Genomic DNA, 23,256 nt, shown 5'->3' with positions numbered 1-23,256 from the left:
ATGCAGTTTTGGAATTTTTTAAGTCTGAAATTTTTCCAAAATGGATGCAGTTTATTTATTTGAATAGAAAACATATATTTAAAAAATATTAAATTTATTTTATTAATTTTTTAACTTTTTATTTTATTATAATAGTAAAATACATTTTTAAATATTTAAATATTATATATTAATTGTCAATTTAAAAATATATTATAAAATTAATTTAAAATTTTATTGATTAAACTAATTTTTTTTCTTCCAAGATAATTATTATATTAAAATAACTTATTTTATAAAATATTAAATTTAAATTATTTTAGTATTATTTATTTATTTTTTCTGTTACTATATTATAATAGAAAAATATAACTATTTTATTATATTTATCCATAAATAATCAATTATCTGTTTGAATATAATCCATCATGTTTAATTTTTCAATTATTAGTGAATGATTCTTCCACACTATGTAATGTAAACCCTGAGTGGGTTTAACTTATTGCGAAGGGATTATTGCATGCAAATTCTCTTCAATAATTATTGGAAGGAATATTGTAGACAAATTTTAATTCTGAGAAAGTTATTAAAATTAAAATACTACAAAATCATATTTTCAAAAAATATTAAGAATTTGTTTGCCCTCTTCAAACCGTATAAAATAAAGAAAGCCCAGAAAATTGTCATCTGTAGCGTCATTCACAGCATAGAAAATTTTAGGAAAGAAAATTTTCTATGCTGTCATCAATGTGTCACACATGAAATAAGGAAAAAAAAAATATCACTTAAAAATAAGCAATTTGAGATATTACCTAATCAGTATAAAACTGTAGGATAAAAGAAAGAAAAATATATTCATCATACAGCAACTTTATTTGACCTGAAACTATTTGATTCTAAACTGTTTTTGAAATTTTGGTATAGAAGTTCAACCACTCTCATTCATTGGTGAATGTTTTATGTAATCTAATTCATATAAAAATTGCACGTGCTCTTGCTTTTTCAGTGAAAGGACCATTGTCGGCTTTTAACAAGCTTGACGAAATTTCGAAGAACTTTAATTCTGAAACCAAGCTTCGAAGAAGGTTTATAGTTTATTAGAACGATGCTTCGAGAAGCATTGAAAGTTGAGAACGAAGTTTCGAAGAATATTAGTTGTGAAAAAGTTTCGAAGAAGGTGGTCACAAAATTTAGTTAACGATTAGATGTTGGAAATCTTTCATCTGAGTTCATCCTGCTTATATCAAACAAATAAAATATTTATCCATCATAATTAGAATAGTTTTTTCAGATTTAAAATAAAATTTCATAAACTATAATTTTATATAACCGAAATTTATAAATATAATTTATGATTTTGTGATATTAAACTATTCTAATTTTGTATTGCTAACAAAGATAATTTAAGGATCTCATCTCTTTGATAAGAGTGTTGTTATGATATATTTTAAAACTCCACATCAAATAGAAGTTATAGGTCACAACAGGTAGTTACTAGTGTCGAAAAAACTTTAGACGTTTGTTATTTTGGGTTTTTAACGTCTGATCTCTGTCTGACGTTTATATGGGTGATGTTAATGAGACGCCGAACTCTTTAGGTCAGACAACTCTATAGATATTGGACCTATATAGGTCAGACGTCTATATAGACGTCCGATCCATACAGGTCAAACGTTTCTAAGGTTGCTCCTGACTCATGGTGATTCGAGTTTACAACTTTATATTTTAGTTGAAGTGAATGTATTGTACATTTTTTTTATTGGATGGTTTTAAAAGCATAGTGGAGGGAATTGGAGGAGTGCAAAACGCAAGAAATCGCCGCCGAAGAACGCCGCCCAAGGACACGAGAATAACTTCACCAAAACCCAACGAAAACGCATTTTAATCGGTTCAAATTAAAGAAATGCATCAAAGAGTGATGTAATGGGAGTAAAATTAATTTAAAACGGTGCAAAAGTAAGAAAACGAACCTGAAAAGTGTTTTAGAAGTCAGAGTGGCCGAATCAGACGTCTAAATGGAGTCAAAAAGTGACTTTTTAAATTTTTGAGTTGTGTATTTAGACGTCAGTTGCCCCAATAACAGACGTCTAAAGTGTTTAAAAGTCGGAGTGGCGGGATCAGACGTCTAAATGGAGTCAAAAAGTGACTTTTTAAATTTCTGAGTTGTGTATTTAGACATCGGTTCCCCCAATAACAGACGTCTAAAGTGTTTTAGAAGTCGGAGTGGCCGGACCAGACGTCTCAATGAAGTCAAAAAGTGATTTTTTAAATTTCTGGGTTGTGTATTTAGACGTCGGTTCCCCCAATAACAGACGTCTAAAGTGTTTTAGAAGTCGGAGTGGCCGGACCAGACGTCTCAATGAAGTCAAAAAGTGATTTTTTAAATTTCTGGGTTGTGTATTTAGACGTCGGTTCCCCCAATAACAGACATCTAAAGTGTTTTAGAAGTCGGAGTAATGGGATTAGACGTCTAAATGGAGTCAAAAAGTGGCTTTTTAAATTTCTGGGTTGTGTATTTAGACGTCGGTTCCCCCAATAACAGATGTCTAAAGTGTTTTAGAAGTCGGTTCCCCCATAACAGACGTCTAAATAGAATAAAAAATTATTTCTTTTTAACTTTTTCGTTTAGTTTTGGCGTCTATTCGGGGGAACCGACGTATATGAGTATTTAGACGTCGGGCCCCTCTATAGTTAACGTCTAAATAGTTGTTTTATTTACGAAAAATGCCATCGATCATTTTTACGTTGGATATTCAAGGGTCAGACGTCTAAAAGACGACGTTAAATGTCTTTTTTGCACTAACAAGTGTATATATATACATTCTTCTTCCTTAACTTCTTTATATGTCTCACAAAGACAAATTTATGATAAAGTTAGTCTTATAATATCATCTAATGAACTTGAATGTTGAAGCAATAACTTTTATATTACAATAATAAGATTATATACGAATAAGTACTTTAAAGTATGCTTTTAAGTTGAATTGTGATTATTAATTTATTTAAGTTAAGAAAACTTTAAAGTAATAAAAAACATCAATTTTTAATTATAAAATAATTAAAATAACTGTAGAAAGTAATTAAATTAATTTAATAAAATATATGGTAAAGACTTCAACAGAAATTAAGTTGTATGTTTTAATTCAATGCAAAAACACCAAATAATACACTTCTAATTCTTATTTTAGCATTGAGATTTTTCTAACAAGTCCTAATGTTGTAGGGATAAATCTAAATTGTAATAATAAAAATTCTAATGTCTTAGCAAATTTTATTATAAGTTTGCATTAAGATCAAAATTCTGATGTTAAGAATGACTAATGATTAAAATTTCAATATCTAGAGTTTAATATATTAGTTGTTCTATCCTAGTCTAAGTTCTAATATCGTGTCTAATAATCATATATCCATATATATACAATCAATCAATTATTACACAGATAATAATAAGAATAGAATACAAGAATGATATACAAAAATATACTGAATATCAAAAATCACAAAAAGCTTAAACATTTTAAGTGTAATTCCATAAATAAAGGAATTAATTACTCATATACATTTTAAACTCTAAAAAAAAAAAAAGATAAATGTATCCAATCTCCACGTGCTTCTACATTCCTTCCTTTTATGTCAAGTTAAACACCTTAAATCAGATTGAAAATTATAAGTTAGGTAGTTTACTGTAAACAAATCCAAATTGAGTTGATTTGATTCTTTCATGTGACATTGAGAATAATATAAAACCTAAATTCTCAAAAAAACACTAATTACCTAATTATTTTAAAATTTAAAAGAATAGTTTATAAACAACTATCTCCATTAACATAACATATTAAATGTAAGCATGCTCCATGGTTTCTTGTCTCGTCGTCTAAGAATAAGATAGTCGTTTTCTTCCTTTTCTAATCCCACATACTTTTCTTTTGTCTTACTAAAGGTATCTACACTGAATTCTAAACTCCATTAAAACTTCGCTAATATATATTACATACATTTATAACATTGGAAGATATATTATATCACTTAAATATACAACATTTGAATCATTTTAACTTTTGCCTACAATTATAGTCTTTCTGTAAATGAAACTACCTTTTTAATGTCTATATTTACTATGTATAAATAAATGACTGAAAGAAAAAAAGTAAATTTTATTGGAAAATAATATCAAATGGTATTTTCTAGTTATTGGAAACCTGAATCATATCAAATTATTTTAGTTTATTTAGTTTAAATTTCAAAGCTCAAACAAATAAAGTTGTTAAATATATATACATATATAATTATTATTTACAATAATATTTTCATATTAAATATAGTAAAATTATCTCATATAAAATATACAGTAATCTATTAATAAAAACAATAAATTCCTAGTGAACTTTTGTCAGTGATTGGTACAATTCAACTTTATTTTCTGTTCGTATTTTAATTTCTTGCTTTGTCATCATCACTGACCCACCACCATCTACATAATTTATTTACCATTGACTTGACTCACTCAGCAACCTCAAAAAGTTATAAGATTTTTGGTTCAGCTATCACTTGGACTGTTCTTGACCAACCAAAACTCCATTCTCTCTGTGCAGAACTTGGAACTCTGGAACCAAAACCAGTCACTGTTCAGAGCTACGAGGATAAGCAAATCTATTTTTTCTCAACCTTTCTAATTTAGGTAATCAAATCTTATTACGCTCTTTCTTAGATTTCGCCGAACCACATACCACTGTTTTTATTAAATTTCAGACATTTAATGTTTTCTCTGTTGTTCAAACATATGCTCAAGATGCTGCTTATCTCAGTTTTCTACACAGTAACTTTTCTTGGATTTGGTTCACCTGGTTCTTCAATCTTGAAGACAGAACATTATATGTAAAATTTGAACCTTGTTTATTCCGTCTGGTATTTTAAATTTTATTTTCTTGAATAATATTACAAAATAAATGCCGAGAGATATTTTTTTCCAATTTCCTTCATCTCAATCCACTCGTTTTCTTGTTGTACCCTTCAATTATTGTTTCTTTTTAAAATTTTAAAAAATTATTACAAATTAGTACAGTGATTGAATTTCGTTTATATTTGCAGAGGACGGGGAACAGGTGTGCAGAAACATGTGGCTCGCAGAACAACAATAATCAGACAGGAAAAGCTTCCCATTTTCAAATGATAAGTGTGTAAGTATATGAATATATTATTATCATATAAATAACATTTGCCAGGACTCACCAGTGTTTCAACATTTTTTTAGTAAACACTAATTTAGGTTTTAAATTTTTTTATCTTATTAATTTCAAAAAAATTCAAAATAAAAAATTTACTTTTGCTATGGTAATTATATCTGGGCATCCCTTGTAGCTTTATTTGACTTTTTCTTTTTAGGTTCTCATGATTGCAATCTCATATTAAGATAGAAAAGAGAGTAAATGCATCAGAAGTTCGATTTGGGAACCTCATTTAGAATATGTCACCCTGTTTTAGAAAATTTGTTTTAAAAAATTATATTCTAGAAGGAATTTATTTATTTTAAAAAATTTGTTATGGAAATTTTATTCTGAAATATATTTTATATATTTTGAAAATTTTATTTTGAAAAATTTGTTTAAAAAAGTATCATATACTCTACAAATTCTAAAATACATTTCACGTTTCTTAAAATTTGTTCTAAAAATCTTATTTTAGAAATTTTATTTCAAAAGTTTTATTTAAATTTTTTTATAAGTCCCGACAACTTTGTTCAGAAAGATAAAATAATCATTTTAAAATTTATGAAGGCGCTAATAAGATTAATGGGAGTTTAGGAAAGAACAAGTGTTTTATTTGACTTTATTGTCTTTACTAATTAGGTTTGGTCGGCTGTGTTATATTCTTCCTTCTTGAGCCCCACCCCCTCCCTATAGAAAGAGATTATTGTAGCAAAAGAAAACTAGTTTTCATCACTATGGATATTTGTGTTTAACTGTTTTACCTATGAACTTTAACTTCATATGCTTTTTTGTTTTATATTTTAATTGGTATTTTCTATAGTTTAACCATGAAGTACAAATATATAAAATAGTAATACATTATTAGATTATTAAAATGAGTATTCTTTTGATGGTGTGAGAGTATATTTCTTGTTAGTCCTACTGTTACATCTCAGTCAAACTTTAAGTTGGAATTTTGTGTAGTAGTTGGACTTTATTTCTATAGGCACTCAAGAGTCTCAACGAGAACATATTTTTCTCTGTTTTGCATAAGCTTTAAGAAGCAATTCACATTACTCCAATAGACGATAAAAACCGAAAGATTGTGAGGCCATGGATATTGAAGTGCTTCACTAATTACTGAAAATGTATATTAATGTCACTTTATTGTAATTTGAATGTTCTGTTTGCAGAGAAATGGCCCTATCAAACTCAACATCTTTCCAACGGTTTCAAAGGGTTGCTTCAGCTCAGTTTAGGAGGCCTCTCCTTCATCTTGTGTCCTCTCGTAAGCTTTCTAGTGGACTTTTTTCTCCATGGTTATGAATCATTGAAAAATCTGCTTCACTTTCATGATCATATACAATTTCTGCTGCTAATGTTACGGTCTCTGAAACAATGTTTAGTTCTCTATAAGTTTAAAAGTTACAGTACTTAATAAGTAATCATTAAGATAACTGATGCAATTACAAGCATTGTATGTATCACTATTGACAGTTACTACTCTTAAGTTGAGAGTCTACTCTTATTTTGGCATCTTAAAACAAGTTTTCAAGTAGGGAGAAGATAACGGTATATGTCTTGTCTTAATTTCAGTTTTCAAGTAGGAAAAAGATAACCGGTGTTACAGGTCATAGGTTCAATAGAAGGTACACTATGCAACACTGAAAATATCATGACTTCAGCACGGGAAGAGGTATAGAACCTAAAATGCAAGTTCATTATGTAAAAGAACTCAATCATGATTCAAGACTACGTTCAGTTTCTCTTCTAGTCAACACTAATCCAGTTATTGACCTTTCTCTTTATATTTGAAGTTTCAATTACCTCTCAATCCTATGGATAGTTACTTATTGCGGCCAGTCTAATGGTGTATTAAAATAGGTTAGAATCTGAGTCAACGTGGCTCATCATGAATTCGGAGCAGGTTGGTTAAAAAATAAATGAAACTAATTTTGAGTCTAGTCCACTAAGAACCGATTCACCTAAGTTGAATCTGTGTAAGCCAGGTTGGCTCACAAACTCATCTAATTATTACTTTATGTTTCAATATTTTTCATTAACACTTTTTTTACTGTATTGTGGATGAGAATAAAGAAGAAGTGCTTCAAGAGAGAAAAATATTATAGATTGTATTTGGAATTTAATAATGATTTTGGATTGTATTGTACTTTTTTGATTTTGAAGTGTGTGTGAAGTTTAACTTCATTTTGGACGAAAATTTATTTAAATTTGAATGAGAAAAAATTGGTTATTTTTTTAATTGAAAAAGAAACTTATAATTAAGGTCTTGTTCACTTGAATGGATTTGGGAGAAAGTGATTAAGGGAATTTGCGAGTATTTGAAAGTAAATTTTGTTGTTGTTTATTTGAGTGAATTTGGAGATGAGTGATAGTGAATTTGAAAGTAAAGTTTGTGAGAATTAGTGTAGGATTTGATTGACGTGACAGATTAAAAATATTTACTTCCGAATTCATTCTCATTTACCTCCAAATTTACTCAAATAAACAACAAAAATATTTACCTTCAAATCCTCTCAATCATTCTCCTTCAAATCCATTCAAGTAAAGAAAGCCTAAGTGAGTTAGTGACTCAATCGTTTAACCCAACTCGTGGTGAATCGAATTTAATGTTTTTTGACTCACTAATAAATAAAGCAAGTTAAGTTGATTCACTAAGTGAACCACCTATAAAGAGTTCGAAAGTAATTTTGGTTTGAAGGGTACTAGATTCGGTTAATGAACATGTTTGAAGTCATAAGTTACAGTATTGTTGTAATCATTGCGCACGCATATATATATATATATATATATATATATATATATATATATATATATATATATATATATAATATTATCAGTAATTATATCACTTGAGTTGTTGCATCAGTAGGATTAAACTAAACAGTATGCGATAAGATTGGATGAAATATTTAGACCCTAAAATAGAAAATTGAATTGACAGAAGAAGGCAGACAAAGGTACCTCACCCAATGTGTTCCCCTTCACAAAGCAGCACTAAGAGGTGACTGGAAAGAGGCGAAGAAAATATTAGATGAAGATTGGACGCTGCTGAATACTGCCATAACAAAAGGGTGGGCAACAGTGCTCCATGTTGCAGTGGGAGCAAACCATGAACGCTTCGTGGAGGAGCTCGTGAAAGTAATGTCCCGAGAAGATTTAGAATTGCAGGATGACAAGGGAAACACCGCATTCTGTTTCGCAACTGCTGTGGGGAACGTTAATATTGCTGAGATCATGCGCAGAAAAAATGAATCTTTGCCAACAATACGGGGTGGACTAGGTGTCACTCCTCTTCACTTGGCCGTTTTACAAGGAAGAAGGGAAATGGCTGAGTATTTGTTTCCTAAAACTAAAGAAATACTCTACGAAGATGATTGGGTTACACTCTTCCTCATTTGTATTGACTCCGGACTCTATGGTAAGCTTTTTCCATGCCTCTGTTAACATCTTTTCTATTTTACAAAATTTCATACTTGGTGGACTTTGAAAGATTTAAAACAAAGAAAGGAATCAAAGTTTGAAATGCACATCTTTCGTACTTGTTGCAGAACTGGCTCTGGAGATGCTAAAGGAGAAGGAATCGTTAGCTTTTGCTCGGGCTGAAAACGGTGAGACAGGTTTACACATTTTAGCTCGAAAACCTTCTAATAGCGGTTCCGGAAGTCTACTACAGTATCCAAAACAGCTCTTGCACAAGTGTGAGTGCTTATAATAATCACTTCTATCAGGAAAATCATTACATTGAGTTGTCTTTATTTTCAATTGTTGATTATCTTTTCATAGAATGTATTTTGCTGGTAGTAAGATTTGTTGTTGCTTTATTGAACGTGTCCCAAACCTACACTCAGAATTCATGCATGTTAATTGTGATGCATTAATATCAAATCCAACACTTTTATGCTGTTAAGGTTTTTTTTTTTGTTACTAGAGTCAATTACCTTTTCAGGAGACAAGTAACTAATAACTAGCCCTATATAATTGTGTGCCCTAGGCATCAAGCTGAAAGATCCTCCAGCACTCGAACTTACAAAACACTTGTGGAAAATATTTCTTCAGCTAGAGGATTCTGAGATGATGGAAGCAATACGAGAACCTTCACAAGTAACATTTCTTGCTGCAGAAGTGGGAAATTTCGAGTTTCTATCAGTGATTATGAGCACTTACCCCGATTTATTATGGGAGTTAAATACAATGGGTCGGAGTATAGTTCATGTTGCTGCCTTGCACCGACATGCAAGTATCTTCAATTTAGTACATGAATTAGGTCCAATCAAAGAATTTCTATTCACATTTGTGGATGATGAAGGTAGCACCTTACTCCATTGTGTTGCAGAAATAGCACGACCAGATCGACTTAATATAGTTTCTGGAGCAGCTTTTCAGATGATGTTAGAATTGACGTGGTTTGAGGTATGATGCATACTTATATAAATACACGCTTTTATTTGTTTCTTCCTTTCCATGTTTTGATCACTTTATTTTTATATATAATGATAGAGTTATTATCCTTTTACATTTTTATTGGGGTGTTTGATTTCAGGATAATATTGCATTCTTAAAAATTATGTTCACATTATTAATATATGTAGGAATATTATCGTTATGAATATTTGGTAAATATTTTGTAATGTTAATAAAAGTATATTTATAAAAGCTTTTAATTATGAAAAGTAACTTTCACTCTGGTATAAATACTAGAGATACCCACATTTTATTGTGAGAATAAGAAGTAAAGCAAATGTGATCGTTTTTATAGTCTTCCAAAATATTTTTCAAAATTTATGGCAAACCCAATATCTTATATTGCTACCTAATTACAAAGAATTGTCTATGATAAATTATTTACTTAATTTTAGCCATATATAACTAGAAAGTTATACAACAATAATTTCTTATTAGTTTATAGTGTAAAAACTTTATATTTATCAAATTATTGAAACAAACACAACCTTAATTTACACATAAATGACATTATATGTAGACCTTGATATAGTACATAATTATTTAATTTGTGAAACTAACCTAACTACATTTAATTTGGGCATTCTTAGTTCATTAAAATATACATAAATGACATTGTGTACAAACTCTTGATGTCATAGGAGGTGAAAAAGATCATGCAACCACTGTATATAGAGCTTCCGAACAATGAAGACATTATTCCTCAAGACCTATTCACCAATAGACATGAAGATTTGTTGAAAAAGGGAGAGTCGTGGATGAAACGAACAGCAAGTTCTTGCATGGTGGTTTCGACTCTAATAGCTACAGGAGTGTTTTCTGCTGCCTTCAGCGTCCCAGGTGGTACCAAGGATGACACAGGATCTCCCAATTATTTGAAAAAACCTTTATTCACAGTGTTTGCATTCTCAGATGCATTGGCATTGATCTCTTCTTCCACCTCAACTCTGATTTTCTTGTCCATTCTAATTTCACGATATGCTGAACAAGACTTTCTCAGTTCTCTACCATTCAAGTTAATTTCTGGATTAGTGACTCTTTTTGTCTCCATAATCAGCATGATGGTAGCATTCAGCAGTGCTTTCTTCATAACCTATTACCATGGTTCAAAAGGGGTTCCTTTTTCCATTGCTGTACTTGCCTTTTTACCAATATGCTTATTTATATGCCTGCAGTTTCGTCTCTGGCATGACATAGTGTATTCACACTATATTTGTAATTCTCTCTTTAGACCTAGTAAACGCATGATTCAGTAGAAAGATTGAGCTTTTGTTCAGGAATCTATACTGCTAAAAATTATAATTTTATAGGTAATTAGTAAAATGTAGGAGGTTATGAAATTCAAGTTTAATTCAATTTTACAGATGGGGAAACAAATTACAAATTTTATTAATATTGATTTCAAATGACGTTTTGTCTATTTTAACTTATAAAATCAACTTGGAAAATGAATTTTATATTTATTTATATATTTATAAATTCATTTTATTTAATATGGAATCTAAAACCATTACTAAATCTCAAAATTAAAAGTCTATTTCTTCTTGTAAGATTTGTTCTGACAATTTTTTTTCATGAGAAAAAACATACATATTAAACTTCAAACGTCAATATATAAAAGAAGTGGATTAAGATTAACATTAATTTATAATTCACTATTATTGACAACAATTACAGTTCAATCAGATAACCTAAATATCATCAATAAGAAAATTTGAGTTTTTGATAAGTTATTTCCCTTTATGAAAATGATTGTACGTTATTCTTAAAAAAAAAACTCATAATTCAAGTAAATCTATGGAAGAAAAATAAAGTACAATATATTCATAATACTTTTCATTAAGATACATCAATTAAATGTGGTTTGGTTTCTAATGTTCCAGACGTGCTTCCTGAAAATGAAATTTAACTACACCTTCGTAAAAAAATATAGGAAATACCATAAAATAATATATATATATATATATATATATAATCTACTAGATATTGGTCAAGAATTTAAGATCAGAATATGAAGAAGTATAATTTTTTTACAAAAAATTTAATGATGATATAAAATTTGTCACTATTGAATATTTTATTTGTGACTAATTTTTAATTTATTCTTCTTACAATAAGAACATAATTAATGTAAAATGTTTTAATTTTTTATAATTTAATTGTGATCAAATATTAAAATTTTCATTCATGAATACTTTGTTACTAATATCAAATATTATATGATAAATTTATTTTCTTTATATTATAACTAATATAAAATTTATTGAAAATTTATAAAATAACAGTGATCAAATATTATTATTTTTTCAGTGTTATTGTCACATTTTTGTTACAAAAGTTATTCACTTATTTTCTATTATTTGATTATTAATTTAATCTATGTATGTCTTTTATTTATAAAAAAAATATTTATTATTATAATTTTTTGTCGACAATAAATAATATTATATGATAGGAAATATTTAAGGAATTCCAACTATTTCACAAAATGATTCTAAAACAATTTAATAAATACAATATGAAAACCTCAACAGAGAGAACTACAAGAGACAGCAAAACACTCAAAGCCCTAAATTTTCTTGTTGAAACATATTCACACAACATCTCTACAAATTTACTAAGTTTATCTTTGACCCCTATAAAATATTACCTACATCATATAATCTTCCATGAAATTATATTTGAACTTTGGTTTACAAGTCTTTTACCTTTTATATTTAATTAAGTTTCAAATTTATATAGATTTGCATATTTTTAATTAAGTATTTATTATTTTCTTTTTCTTTGATTATTCACATTTTATGTTTTTCAATTAAATTTTTATTATTTAATTTTTTTATTAATTAAATGACATGATTTTTATTTTGTCTAATCATCTTATATATTTTTCTTTTTTTAAAATTAAAAAATATGAAAATTCTTTATTAGTATAAAAGAATTTATACATAATAAAAAATAATAAATAATTTTTATTGTTTTAATGTTATTTTATATTAATTACATAATTTTTTTGAACGCGTGAAGATAACGAAATACAATAACTAGACAGGATAAAATCAAGTCATTCAATCAATTGAAAAAATAGAAACATTTATAGACAGGCAAAAATTTAAAAGAAAGTTAATTAAAAACCCATATTTGAAATTTAATTAAGCTCACGTTTTTTTTATTATAAAGCTTATAAATTATAATTTATATTGGTTAAATTGATATAACTTGCAAAATAAAGACCCTTGATTGCAATTCTACACTGCTGATTTTGAGAAGTATGAGAAGGGAAAATGCTTTTTCTTTGGAAAGTTAACCTTTCCTAATTTTCCACCAACAACATTGTGACCCCCACAAAAGCCTGACAAGTATGTCTTGTTGCTGAAGTTTTCCACAAAAGTTTCACAATTCTAATTCCATTTTTATGCTGCCAGTCACTTTTTATGTGTTTGTTGCTTTCAGTGTAGTGCTGGATGACTCTGCTCATGCAATCTTAAATTTACTTCATTAAACTCAACAACGTCATCTTTTATTTCCTTTACTTTTGTTTAGATATATTTTTCTAATTCAAATTTTTTTTGTACCTATATCCCTTTTTTTTTCCTAACTCCTCTTAGTATTAATAGTATAGACACTGGAATTTAAATTCATTCTATATTATCATAGTTTCGTATTAAATTTAAATTTAAAATATTATATAAATAAAGAAATGGATGGATGGATATAGATATAGGATCTACTGAAATCTAAATCTATAAGAGATCGATATTAATAATATATACAACACTAGAGAAGATTATTTTTTTAAAATAAAAATAATTTGGGTCGTGGAATAAAATTAACTATAGAAAATCTGCATCCAATAATATCATATCCATTCTCTGTGTTGCCGTAACTAATATATTTAACATTTTTTCTTCAACATATTTTTTATCATTTATTTTAGATATAATAGTTTTTCGACAAATATGATGATATAATTATATTTCTATTAACATAATAATATTATATTAAAATAATGAAAATTCAATATATATATATACCTGGAAAAGCTTATTTTAGTTTTGTTCTCATGGTCAGGTTCTAACAATTACTTGGAAACTCCTCCTCTTGGAAGGGTTAAATAATTTTGTGGTGCTTGATTCAAAGTTTGACTTTCTTTTCTTAATTTATTGGGTGTTCAATTTTTTGAGTAAGACCATCGACTTTATTTATGAAGGAAGTTGGAGGTGCCAATGGATTTGCAGATTCTCTTAATTTGTGGATGCTTCTAAGAAGTTTCTTTTACTGGACCACACAATTTATATGATAAATTTTCATAACATGAGAAAAAAAAGAGAGGGGTTTTCACCATATTCGGGGATAGTTAAAATTAAAAGAATTATTGAAGATACAAGTATATATGTTTTAATATAAGTAAAACAAAATTTGAAAACAATTTTTTTAAATTCAATCTTTGAGTTTAGAACTCAAGAAATGATATATATATATATATATATATATATATATATATATATATATATATATATATATATATATATATATATATAGAATTATGAGAATACTTGGTCAAAAGTTCATGTAATACCAGAAATTCAAACATGAAGTAAATATATATTTTTAAAGAAGTCTTTCCTATAAGTAGGATGTAAACATAGCTTGAGTCAATTCCAACATTGATAAACATTATCAATACATCTATTTTCTTTCTTTTATAAATGCCAGAAATCGTAAATGTTATTTTTTCTTTAATTAGGCAAACATTTCCATTTCCATTTGTTCCTAAGTTCTCCGTACAACTTCATATTACTAAGCAACATTACTTTTAACCCAAAATTATTTAAATTTTAAGTAATTATTAATAGTTAAAAAATATAATATTCATATAATTTGTAGTTGACTTTAGTTAATGTTATTTTTCTATCAAAATATGATTGTTTTCAAAATAATATTAACAAAAAAAAATTTCGTCATGAATATTAATTAAATATTATTTTTATGAGGTATATATATATATATATATATATATATATATATATATATATATATATATATATATATTTAATTAGTCTGTTATGTCACTTAAGCAATAAAGATGTTATAGCTCAAACTACATATACTCAAGTTTGAACTTAAGAGTTGTCTTTTAGAAGTAGTAGTTCTTCTTTAGAGGCAAATTATGATTCTAAACTTAAGTGTTGCAAAAGAACTTATGTTTGCAAAATATGAATCTAATGTAAATTACTATAGATCAGGTTGTGTACGTATTATAAAAGGGCAACTTAAGTACTCTTTTATAAATATATAATGTTTCTTTGCTGATAAAAATAAACCCGGTGTAAATGTAATGAGTGAGGTTTTATGTGTGATTAAATATAAATAATTATTGTGATTTTATGTTTAAACCAATTATTAGTCCACTCTTTTAGTTTCTGTTGGAGGCAATAGTCTTGTTTTAATATGAAAATAGATGATTATGTAGAAACTGGATTAAGCAAATCCATAATTTCTCTTAGATATTAGATAATTCATGTGGTTTTGTTTCAGTTGTATAGAATAGGCACGCGTGACTATAAACTTTGTCCTTTTAATAGAATGTTATGATATTGTAAACAGCATGATAGGTTAAGCATTTGTCTATTTTGGATTTTTTTTTATATCCGTTGACTGAGAGAAGACTAGCTCTATTACATCACAAGCACATGTCTGTCAGCAAAGCAAATTAAGGTTTGTTTGAGTGATTCATTACGAGGAAAGTGCAATGCACCCAGATAAACACAGAATTTAAAGGAAGATTCTTCATCATTTCTTCTTTTGTCAGGACTCCACCTTTTTATTCATATGCTAGAAATCCATTTCATTTAACACGGAAGCACAAACCACCACCACCACCACCACCTGCACCATCTTCTTCTTCTGGCTTCTGTTTCTCCTTTTCACCTCTTCTTCTTCCAACTTTCTCTTCTGCTATATTTCTCCAATTCCAATTATCACTTTTCCTCCTTCATACCCTCAACTTTTTTCCTCTCACTGTCTTACCTCTGCATCTTGGTGATCATTTTAGTGCAGACAATTAACGGTAGGAGGAAAAGCTCCCCCTAGAATTTCACTTTTCAGGTACGCACTCAACATGTTCTTCATTAGGTTGAACTGTCAGTATCAGTTTAGTACAATAATTGGCCAAAAGCTAGAAGAAGTGCACCCGTGAAAACTTGGATTATTCTCACTGATGGCTGGTTTTTTGTGACACCATCATGTTTTACTCTACTTGTTCATTCCTTTTTAGGTGCTGTATATCACTTTTTCTTCTTTCTCGTGGTAAAATTCATTTATTTATATGAAGTTGTACTGTTAGATTTACTTTGGTGGTATACTTAAAGATCTTTTCATTTCCTCAACGTGCAAGTGGATCAAATAGTAAAACAAAAAATAAAAGAAACCGTCCATACGCATCTATCAATCATCTTTCTTTGACCTTTTACTTTAATAGAGATTTTATATTCTAAAGAACACTCAAAAGAAATTGTTATAGTTCCCATATTTCTTTTCAATGTTTATATATATAAAATAGGTACCGTTCGATCCCAGCCAATTGCATGCTGCCTCACTTTCAATTTGATGTGCTGATAAAAAACAGAACTTTCAATTTGATGTTTAAGTTTTCTTAGTGTATACGTGACTATCAATATAAAATACTAAATTTCATTTGAATGGTCAAAAATTAGAATAAAATACACACGGGTTCTTGTAGGTGGATATATGTAATTGTATTATTTTAATTTTGATAATGTTTTACATATATACTTGTATATTTGTGGCTTAAATAATTAATTATTTGACATATTTTGTACAGCAAATTTTGATAGTGAATAAAGTTATCATCTATTTATCTGAATGATTTAAAATATAAATAAATTTTACATTTTACATTTTTACAGTAGACAATATACGTTTTAGTTTTTTCATGAACAGGGTGAATTTTGAGTAATCTAACCATCAAAACCAACACATATAATTGTAGGTTGATCAAGTGGTGGAAATTTAATGAGTAATATGATGAGTGAAGGACAATCAATTTGGAAGCCACCATATTTTAATGGCAGAAAATACGATGAATGGAAGGAGCGAATGATAGTATACATTAAATCTATTGACTACAAGCTTTGGCTTGTGATTAAAAATGGACCCACAATTCCAACAAAGTTAGTAGATAATGAAGAAGTGCAGAAGAGTGAAGATGAATACGATGAAGAAGATATGAAGAATTTGGAATTGGAAGCAAAAGCAAAAAACATTTTATATTGTGCCTTGAGTCCAGAATTTTTTGAAATATTTTCAGACACTTTCAAAGTCAACCAAGCAAATATGGGATGGTCTTCAAAGGTATCTTATTTATTTATTTATTTTTAAGGTATTTGATAAGTGCTGCTGCTGATGATCACTTTTACCTTTTTGTTTTGTCTTTTTATACTAGAGCACTGATTGTTTTGTAGATTTCTAAACTCATATCATTACTTATTGAGATATCATAACTACTTTATATTCTTAATATTGTTATAGTAAAATTTAAAAATAATAATAATATTTTTTCTATGCTAATAGTATATTAATTTTAGTAATAGTGTTACTTTTTTTTATCATTTCAATAATCTAATCAATAACTTTTTCCACGTATTTTATCATTGTATCCTTCAATAACGTTTTATTATTATTATTATGTGAAATATCTAAAAAACTAATTATAGAATTTAAAAAAAATGTTAAAATGACACATTTTCACAACAAAATGAAATAAAAATGTTATTTTGCTTTTTAGACTTTGTACCCTGTAACCTTTCATTTAAATGATAAAATCCACAAAAATAAATTAATTAAATAGTAAATATACATTCAATCTTTATTTTTATTCTACATTTTTTTACTATTATTTTTCTCCCAATTATCCCCTTTGTTATATTAAATGTCGTGTATATTTATTTGTACAGGCAAATGATAGGTTCACCAACTCCTACAAGAGAACTGTCCGACAATACAACGGACTCAAATCCGGATCCATTTAAAGCTCCTGACCAATACTTTATAAACGGAACAGGTAAGATCAAAATGTTTTTTTGTTTTCTTGCCTTATCTATTCTTTTAATTATTTTAGTTATATAACTCTCATATTTTAAAATTTTCGCTAAATAATAGTAAATTTTTATGTTTTTCATCTCTAAATATTTTAATTTTTTTGGGATGATTCCTAATTAAAATTTTGACTTATGTTATTTCTGGAATATTTATCAATCAGCCTATAATGTGTTGCTAGTCAAATAATAGTGGTAAATGATGTATATCATTAATTATATATTAATTATTTTAGAATCTTTCGTAGTAATAAGAAATTATTTAATTGTATATTTTGTTATGTAATTATCATTGTTTTCGTTAAATGTAAATAAAAACTGACATGATATGAGAAATGTGTTAAAATTGAATATTTTATCGTGTTAGTTTGAAGGAAAAGTCTTTAAAGGAATAAGAATTAAAAATGGTAATAATATTTTTTGAGTTATGCAGTAATTAATAACCAAAAAGGATATTGTCAATTAATTCAAAACAAACAAAATCTTATAGAGTAAGTGTAATGTTTCAGGAGATTCTCAGGAGAAGTTTTTGAAGTTTTGCGTGCCACTTCACAAGTATGGTTTAGAAGGCAATTGGACAGAAGCCAAAGGGATCTTAGACAAAGATAAGAGACTGGAACATGCAGCAATAACAAGTGGTTGGAGTACATTATTGCATGTTGCTGCAGGTGCAAACCATGTTCACTTTGTGGAGGAGCTACTGCAAGTGCTGAGTGATAAACACATCGATTTGCAAGATAGCAAGGGCAATACTGCCTTCTGCTTTGCTGTTGCTTCTGGAAATATGCGCATTGTTGAATTGTTGCTGAAAAGAAACCTCCACCTACCCAGAATCAGGGGTGGAGGAGGACACACCCCTCTAAAGTTTGCTCTAATGCAAGGAAAATGCTACATGGCACAGTTTCTCTATGACAAAACCAAAGAAATATTTGAGGATTTAGACCGAAGATCCTTGTTCTTCACCTGTGTCGAGACCGGAAATTACCGTATGCAATTTTAATGAAATTTAATAATAGAGTGTCTAGAAAATTACACTCCTTTGTTTTACAGTAAAGCATGCTAAATATTTATCAAACATTTTTCAGACATGGCCTTACAAATGGCAAGAGAGTGGCCCAATCTAGCTTGGGAACGTGATCAGAATAATGATACAGCTTTGCATCTCTTGGCTCTAAACAAAAATCCTATGGATTCTTGCTGTCATTCTCCACAGCTTCCAAATCCCATCAAGATCAATCCAGGTAAATTCTTATATTCAAAACACATAAGCAAAATTGGGACACGTAACTTGAATTTTTATATACAGTGGAGCTTTCAAAATTTCCTTTTTCTTTTACATATGTTTCATTGCATAGCGGCCGATTTTTTGTAGTGCAGGAATGAACCAACTTATGATCTTTCAATTGGTTAAGTATCTCTGGAAAACCATGCTGCGCCACAAAACCCTCTCGGAGGCAATTGAAATCATAAGTGAACCTTATCAACTATTGTTCGACGCTGCTGAAGTTGGTAATTTTGGATTCTTATCAGAACTTATCAGTGCTCACCCCAGTTTGATATGGGAAGTTGACAACAAAGATCAAAGTATAATTCACACCGCAGTTTTGTTTCGTCGTGCTAGCATCTTCAATCTAATACATGAGATAGGGTCCCAAAAGGATCTTATACTAACTTATATTGTGAAAGAAGACGACCTTCATTTTCTTTACCGAAAATAAAGAACAACAATTTGTTGCATTTGGCTGCAAAGTTAGCTCCACCAGATCAACTTGAATTAGTTTCTGGAGCAGCACTTCAAATGTGCCTTGAGATAATATGGTTTGAGGTTCTACTTCTTTTACTCTGCATGCTTTTGCATTTTCACATTATACTATTCCTCTATAAATCCAGAATGTGTATAAAATGTATTATAGTTATATTTTACAATTTTTTATACTATATCTTTAAATGTGTGCAGGAGGTGAAGAAAATAATGCCTCAATCGTACGCAATAATGAAAAATTCTGATGGCCTAACTGCTCAGCAATTATTCACAACAGAACATGAAGGATTGCGAAAAAAAGGAGAAGAGTGGATGAAACGTACTGCAGAGTTTTGCATACTCATCTCAACTGTTATTGCCACAGCAGTGTTTTCTGCTGCGATTAATATACCAGGTGGTATTGATGATGAAACAAAAAAACCAAATTTTTTGAACCAAACATCATTTTTGCTATTTGCAATATCAGATGGAGCTGCTTTCATCTCATCTTCGACTGCAATATTAATATTCTTGTCTATTCTCATGTCACGTTATGCCGAGTATGACTTTTACAAGTCACTACCCTTGAAGTTGATAACTGGACTCATAACTCTATTCATCTCCATAGCATGTATGATGGTAGCATTTGGCAGTGCCTTCTTCATAACATACAACTACGGTTCGAGGGTTATACCCGATTCAATAGCAGTACTCGTTTGTCCACCCTTGCTTTTGTATATAGCTCTGCAATTTTCTTTATGGTCAGATATCATATATTCAACCTTCTATTGTAGGACTCTATTTCGACCAACCAAACGTATGATCTATACTATTAAAGATATATAATAAATTCTTTACTCGATGTGTATATTGATTTTAATGTGCTGTTTTATCATTATGCAGCAGACTGCACTAAACTTTTGTGTTGAAATAAGACTGTGCCTGTTAAAAAAAACTAAGAATAATATTATATTTTTTTATATATATGTTTTTTTGTCTATTAAAAGAATTATATTATGGGAGATCATCGTGATGTCCAAATTATATATAAACACCACTTCTTCCTATATACAAATTATAGAAATTATGTGGGTATCAGGATATAAATACTTAATAATCACCACTTCCAATGACCGAGCTTTAACATCATCTTGGCAAAAATTTACTGACAAATGTAATCCCTTGCATCTGCCTCCGAAGCAAGCAATACAAAGAGGTCTCAAGAACCATATAACCCCATGACTACTTCTTAAACATCTTTTTCTTATGTATTATTTCTTCTTAATCTGTTCCAGCATTTTCTTTCCACACTTTCCATTTTGTTCACTTACAACACGATACTTATGGTATCACTTTATCGTATATTTGTTAATATTCTTCCAATTCTTAGTCACTAAGTATAAACGGTCGCTCACATCCTTTTCCACCCACCCAATACGTTATCATTTTGAGTCAATCATTTCCTAATATTCTCCGTATTCATCGTATAGTACATTTATCTGAGAGCCTATATCAACCTCTTTACAACTCTAATGAGCTTATGTTTGCTCCCTTATTAATGTTAGTTACTCCATTCAACCTGAAACCTATATGCGTAAACTAATTATAAATTATTGAGATTATTTTTAAAAAAACATATATTGGAATTGTATTTTCTGTTTTGGATTTTATTTTCACGTCCGCTGACTAAGACTTTCTCTTATACATTATGCATATTCGTCTAGAAGCAACTTGGAGTTGAGGCATCCCTTACCTGGAAAGTGTAAATGCCAAAACCATGGAGTAACAGTGAGCAACAAATACAAAAGGAATATTCCAGAATACTTCTTCAATTGACATAGAGCTACCTCTCTTCCTACTATATAAACCGTGTTCTCCTTCATTTAACATCACACCGCAGCACCATCATCATCTTCTTCTTCAGGCTTCTTATTTCTCATCATCATCTTCTTCTTCAGGTTTCTATTTCTGCATTACTCCTCCTCTTAATTCTGCTCTTTACTTTTAACCTCCGCTCTCAACTTCTGTTGCATTGTGGTTAGATGATGCATGCTAGTATTTTATACAGTAAATATAGTGTTATGTTCTACTATTATACTTAAGATTTATATATAGAGGTTGTTTGAGCATCTATGATATTTTCCTTTTAATTAAGTAACTTTTTTTCATTTTAATTCATGTTCTTTTATTTTTAAACATTAATGATGAGATTATAAAACTACAAAAATACTTCTTCTCAAGGATAGACATTTTAGTTTAAAAATATTGTTTTTTATATTTTTTATATGAAATGTAAATGATTAAGTCATACTTAAAAGAATGCCTTGATAAGAGATTATGCTTTCAAATGCAGCTTTGATTATTTTTTATTATTTTCATGTTGAAATTTTGTAACATAGTTTTAATATATTTTTTTATATGTAGAAGTCAAGAAGTATATTTTTATAAACGTAACTTTAGTGTAAATTTAAAATACTATTAATTACTCATTTATATGAGTTTTAAATCAATAAGTATGTTGAAATTTCAGTCACACGTCGTTATATACGAAAGATTTGTGGTACAATAATTGGGCCAAAGGGTGGGGAAAGTGGGAAACCAAATTTGAATTGTTGTCAGATACGACCATTCAATTATTGTACTCATTCTTATCTTCTTTTTAGGTAAATTTCACAGTTCTCATATTTTCACTTTTTTTAAAATAAAATATATATATTTCACAGTTTTTTCTTTTCTCTCTTTTGTTTGGCAAATTCTTGCGGAAAAAATATTTTCACACATACTTTTTTAAAAATATTTGAATACAAAATACACGTATTATTTTATTATTCTGTTAATGTATTTTAGACTCATTAAAAAATTGAAAGGTACACTATTTCCAAAACTTTATGTTAAAATATCATTGGCCGTGTTATTATTTACAGGACATTTGCCCAATTGGCAGGACAATTGTCATTAGTATATTAACTTTTTACCCACCTAGTCAATTCAACTTTCATCACGTTTTTTTAACCTAAAAAGATAAAGATGGTGCTACGGAACATTTTGTCTTTTGTTCTTTTTCTCCTTCCAGAGCATGCGTTGTCTGTATATTTCTAAAGGAAAATGTTTATTGAACAATCATTTTTGACAACATTTAGACACGCGCACACGTGTCAAAATCTGAGTGGTCTAGTTGGAAAAATTAAATAAAAATGGATCACTCAGATTTTGACACGTGTGCGCGTGTCTAAATGTTGTCAAAAATGGTTGTTCAAGTATCATTTTCCATTTCTAAACGTGTACAATTACTTATAGTTTACTCAACAATGATGTAACATAAAAAGTTTAAAAAGAATTACAGACGTTTATATAAATTTTTATTTTTCCATCACATACTTATATACATTTTGCTATCCAACCATTACTATTTCGTAAATTCACTACTAAATTTTCCGTATATTTTACTAAATAACTTTTTTTAGTTATATATGTTTTTTATAATGCTTAGCAATATATTCATTAAAATAATTTAAAATATAAATTGATATCATTTTACAAAATTGATCATTCAACGATTATCATTTTAATTTTTTTCCATTATATATATATATTAATTATTACATATTTAATAAATTGATAAAATAATGTGGAAATGATATCAGCCTACACAAATAATTTAAATAAAAATTAATAAAATAATAAACTATATAATGAAATTTGTATTTATTCTACGTCTGTCTACTTCCTTTTCTTTTTTTCTCTATTTATA

The 23,256-nt window shown here is 28.5% G+C and overlaps 3 protein-coding genes across 4 annotated transcripts; all 3 read left to right on the top strand.

The window, feature by feature from the left end:
• The first annotated feature begins 4,500 nt into the window (after nt 1-4,500).
• LOC108330892 (ankyrin repeat-containing protein ITN1) lies at nt 4,501-10,930 on the top strand. 2 transcript variants are annotated; one of them, XM_052876712.1, is made up of 7 exons: nt 4,501-4,657; nt 5,068-5,156; nt 6,359-6,453; nt 8,131-8,607; nt 8,738-8,887; nt 9,181-9,599; nt 10,292-10,930. In XM_052876712.1, the coding sequence occupies exons 2-7, from the start codon at nt 5,146-5,148 to the stop codon at nt 10,904-10,906; spliced, it is 1,767 nt and encodes a 588-aa protein (XP_052732672.1). In that variant the 5' UTR covers nt 4,501-4,657; nt 5,068-5,145; the 3' UTR covers nt 10,907-10,930. The 2 variants fall into 2 exon arrangements, with proteins under 2 accessions (XP_052732672.1, XP_052732673.1); XM_052876713.1 differs by lacking the exons at nt 4,501-4,657; nt 5,068-5,156 and adding an exon at nt 6,762-6,861.
• Nucleotides 10,931-15,395: 4,465 nt separating this feature from the next.
• Nucleotides 15,396-19,765, top strand: LOC128193301 (uncharacterized). The gene is made up of 6 exons (XM_052876989.1): nt 15,396-15,755; nt 16,660-17,021; nt 17,624-17,730; nt 18,274-18,750; nt 18,850-19,005; nt 19,137-19,765. Exons 3-6 carry the CDS (start codon nt 17,628-17,630, stop codon nt 19,145-19,147), a joined length of 747 nt encoding a protein of 248 aa, XP_052732949.1. The 5' UTR covers nt 15,396-15,755; nt 16,660-17,021; nt 17,624-17,627; the 3' UTR covers nt 19,148-19,765.
• Nucleotides 19,192-21,630, top strand: LOC128196121 (uncharacterized). Its single transcript, XM_052875972.1, has 3 exons — nt 19,192-19,348; nt 19,408-19,589; nt 19,722-21,630. Exons 1-3 carry the CDS (start codon nt 19,192-19,194, stop codon nt 20,349-20,351), a joined length of 969 nt encoding a protein of 322 aa, XP_052731932.1. The 3' UTR covers nt 20,352-21,630.
• Nucleotides 21,631-23,256: the final 1,626 nt, after the last annotated feature.

This window comes from Vigna angularis, chromosome 4, assembly GCF_016808095.1.
Source record: "Vigna angularis cultivar LongXiaoDou No.4 chromosome 4, ASM1680809v1, whole genome shotgun sequence".
NCBI lineage: Eukaryota > Viridiplantae > Streptophyta > Magnoliopsida > Fabales > Fabaceae > Vigna > Vigna angularis.
Note: the sequence above shows the minus strand (reverse complement) of the source record. Positions and strands in the feature narration are given on the sequence as shown.

Coding starts and splice junctions, on each gene's coding strand:
- LOC108330892 (XM_052876712.1), top strand. Junction 6,454..8,130: donor CCTTCATCTTGTGTCCTCTC/GTAAGCTTTCTA, acceptor TTGAATTGACAG/AAGAAGGCAGACAAAGGTAC. Junction 8,608..8,737: donor TATTGACTCCGGACTCTATG/GTAAGCTTTTTC, acceptor TACTTGTTGCAG/AACTGGCTCTGGAGATGCTA.
- LOC128193301 (XM_052876989.1), top strand. CDS start 17,628: ATGATAGGTTCACCAACTCCTACAAGAGAACTGTCCGACAATACAACG. Junction 17,731..18,273: donor ATACTTTATAAACGGAACAG/GTAAGATCAAAA, acceptor GTAATGTTTCAG/GAGATTCTCAGGAGAAGTTT. Junction 18,751..18,849: donor TGTCGAGACCGGAAATTACC/GTATGCAATTTT, acceptor AACATTTTTCAG/ACATGGCCTTACAAATGGCA.
- LOC128196121 (XM_052875972.1), top strand. CDS start 19,192: ATGCTGCGCCACAAAACCCTCTCGGAGGCAATTGAAATCATAAGTGAA. Junction 19,349..19,407: donor AGTTGACAACAAAGATCAAA/GTATAATTCACA, acceptor CTAATACATGAG/ATAGGGTCCCAAAAGGATCT. Junction 19,590..19,721: donor TTGAGATAATATGGTTTGAG/GTTCTACTTCTT, acceptor AAATGTGTGCAG/GAGGTGAAGAAAATAATGCC.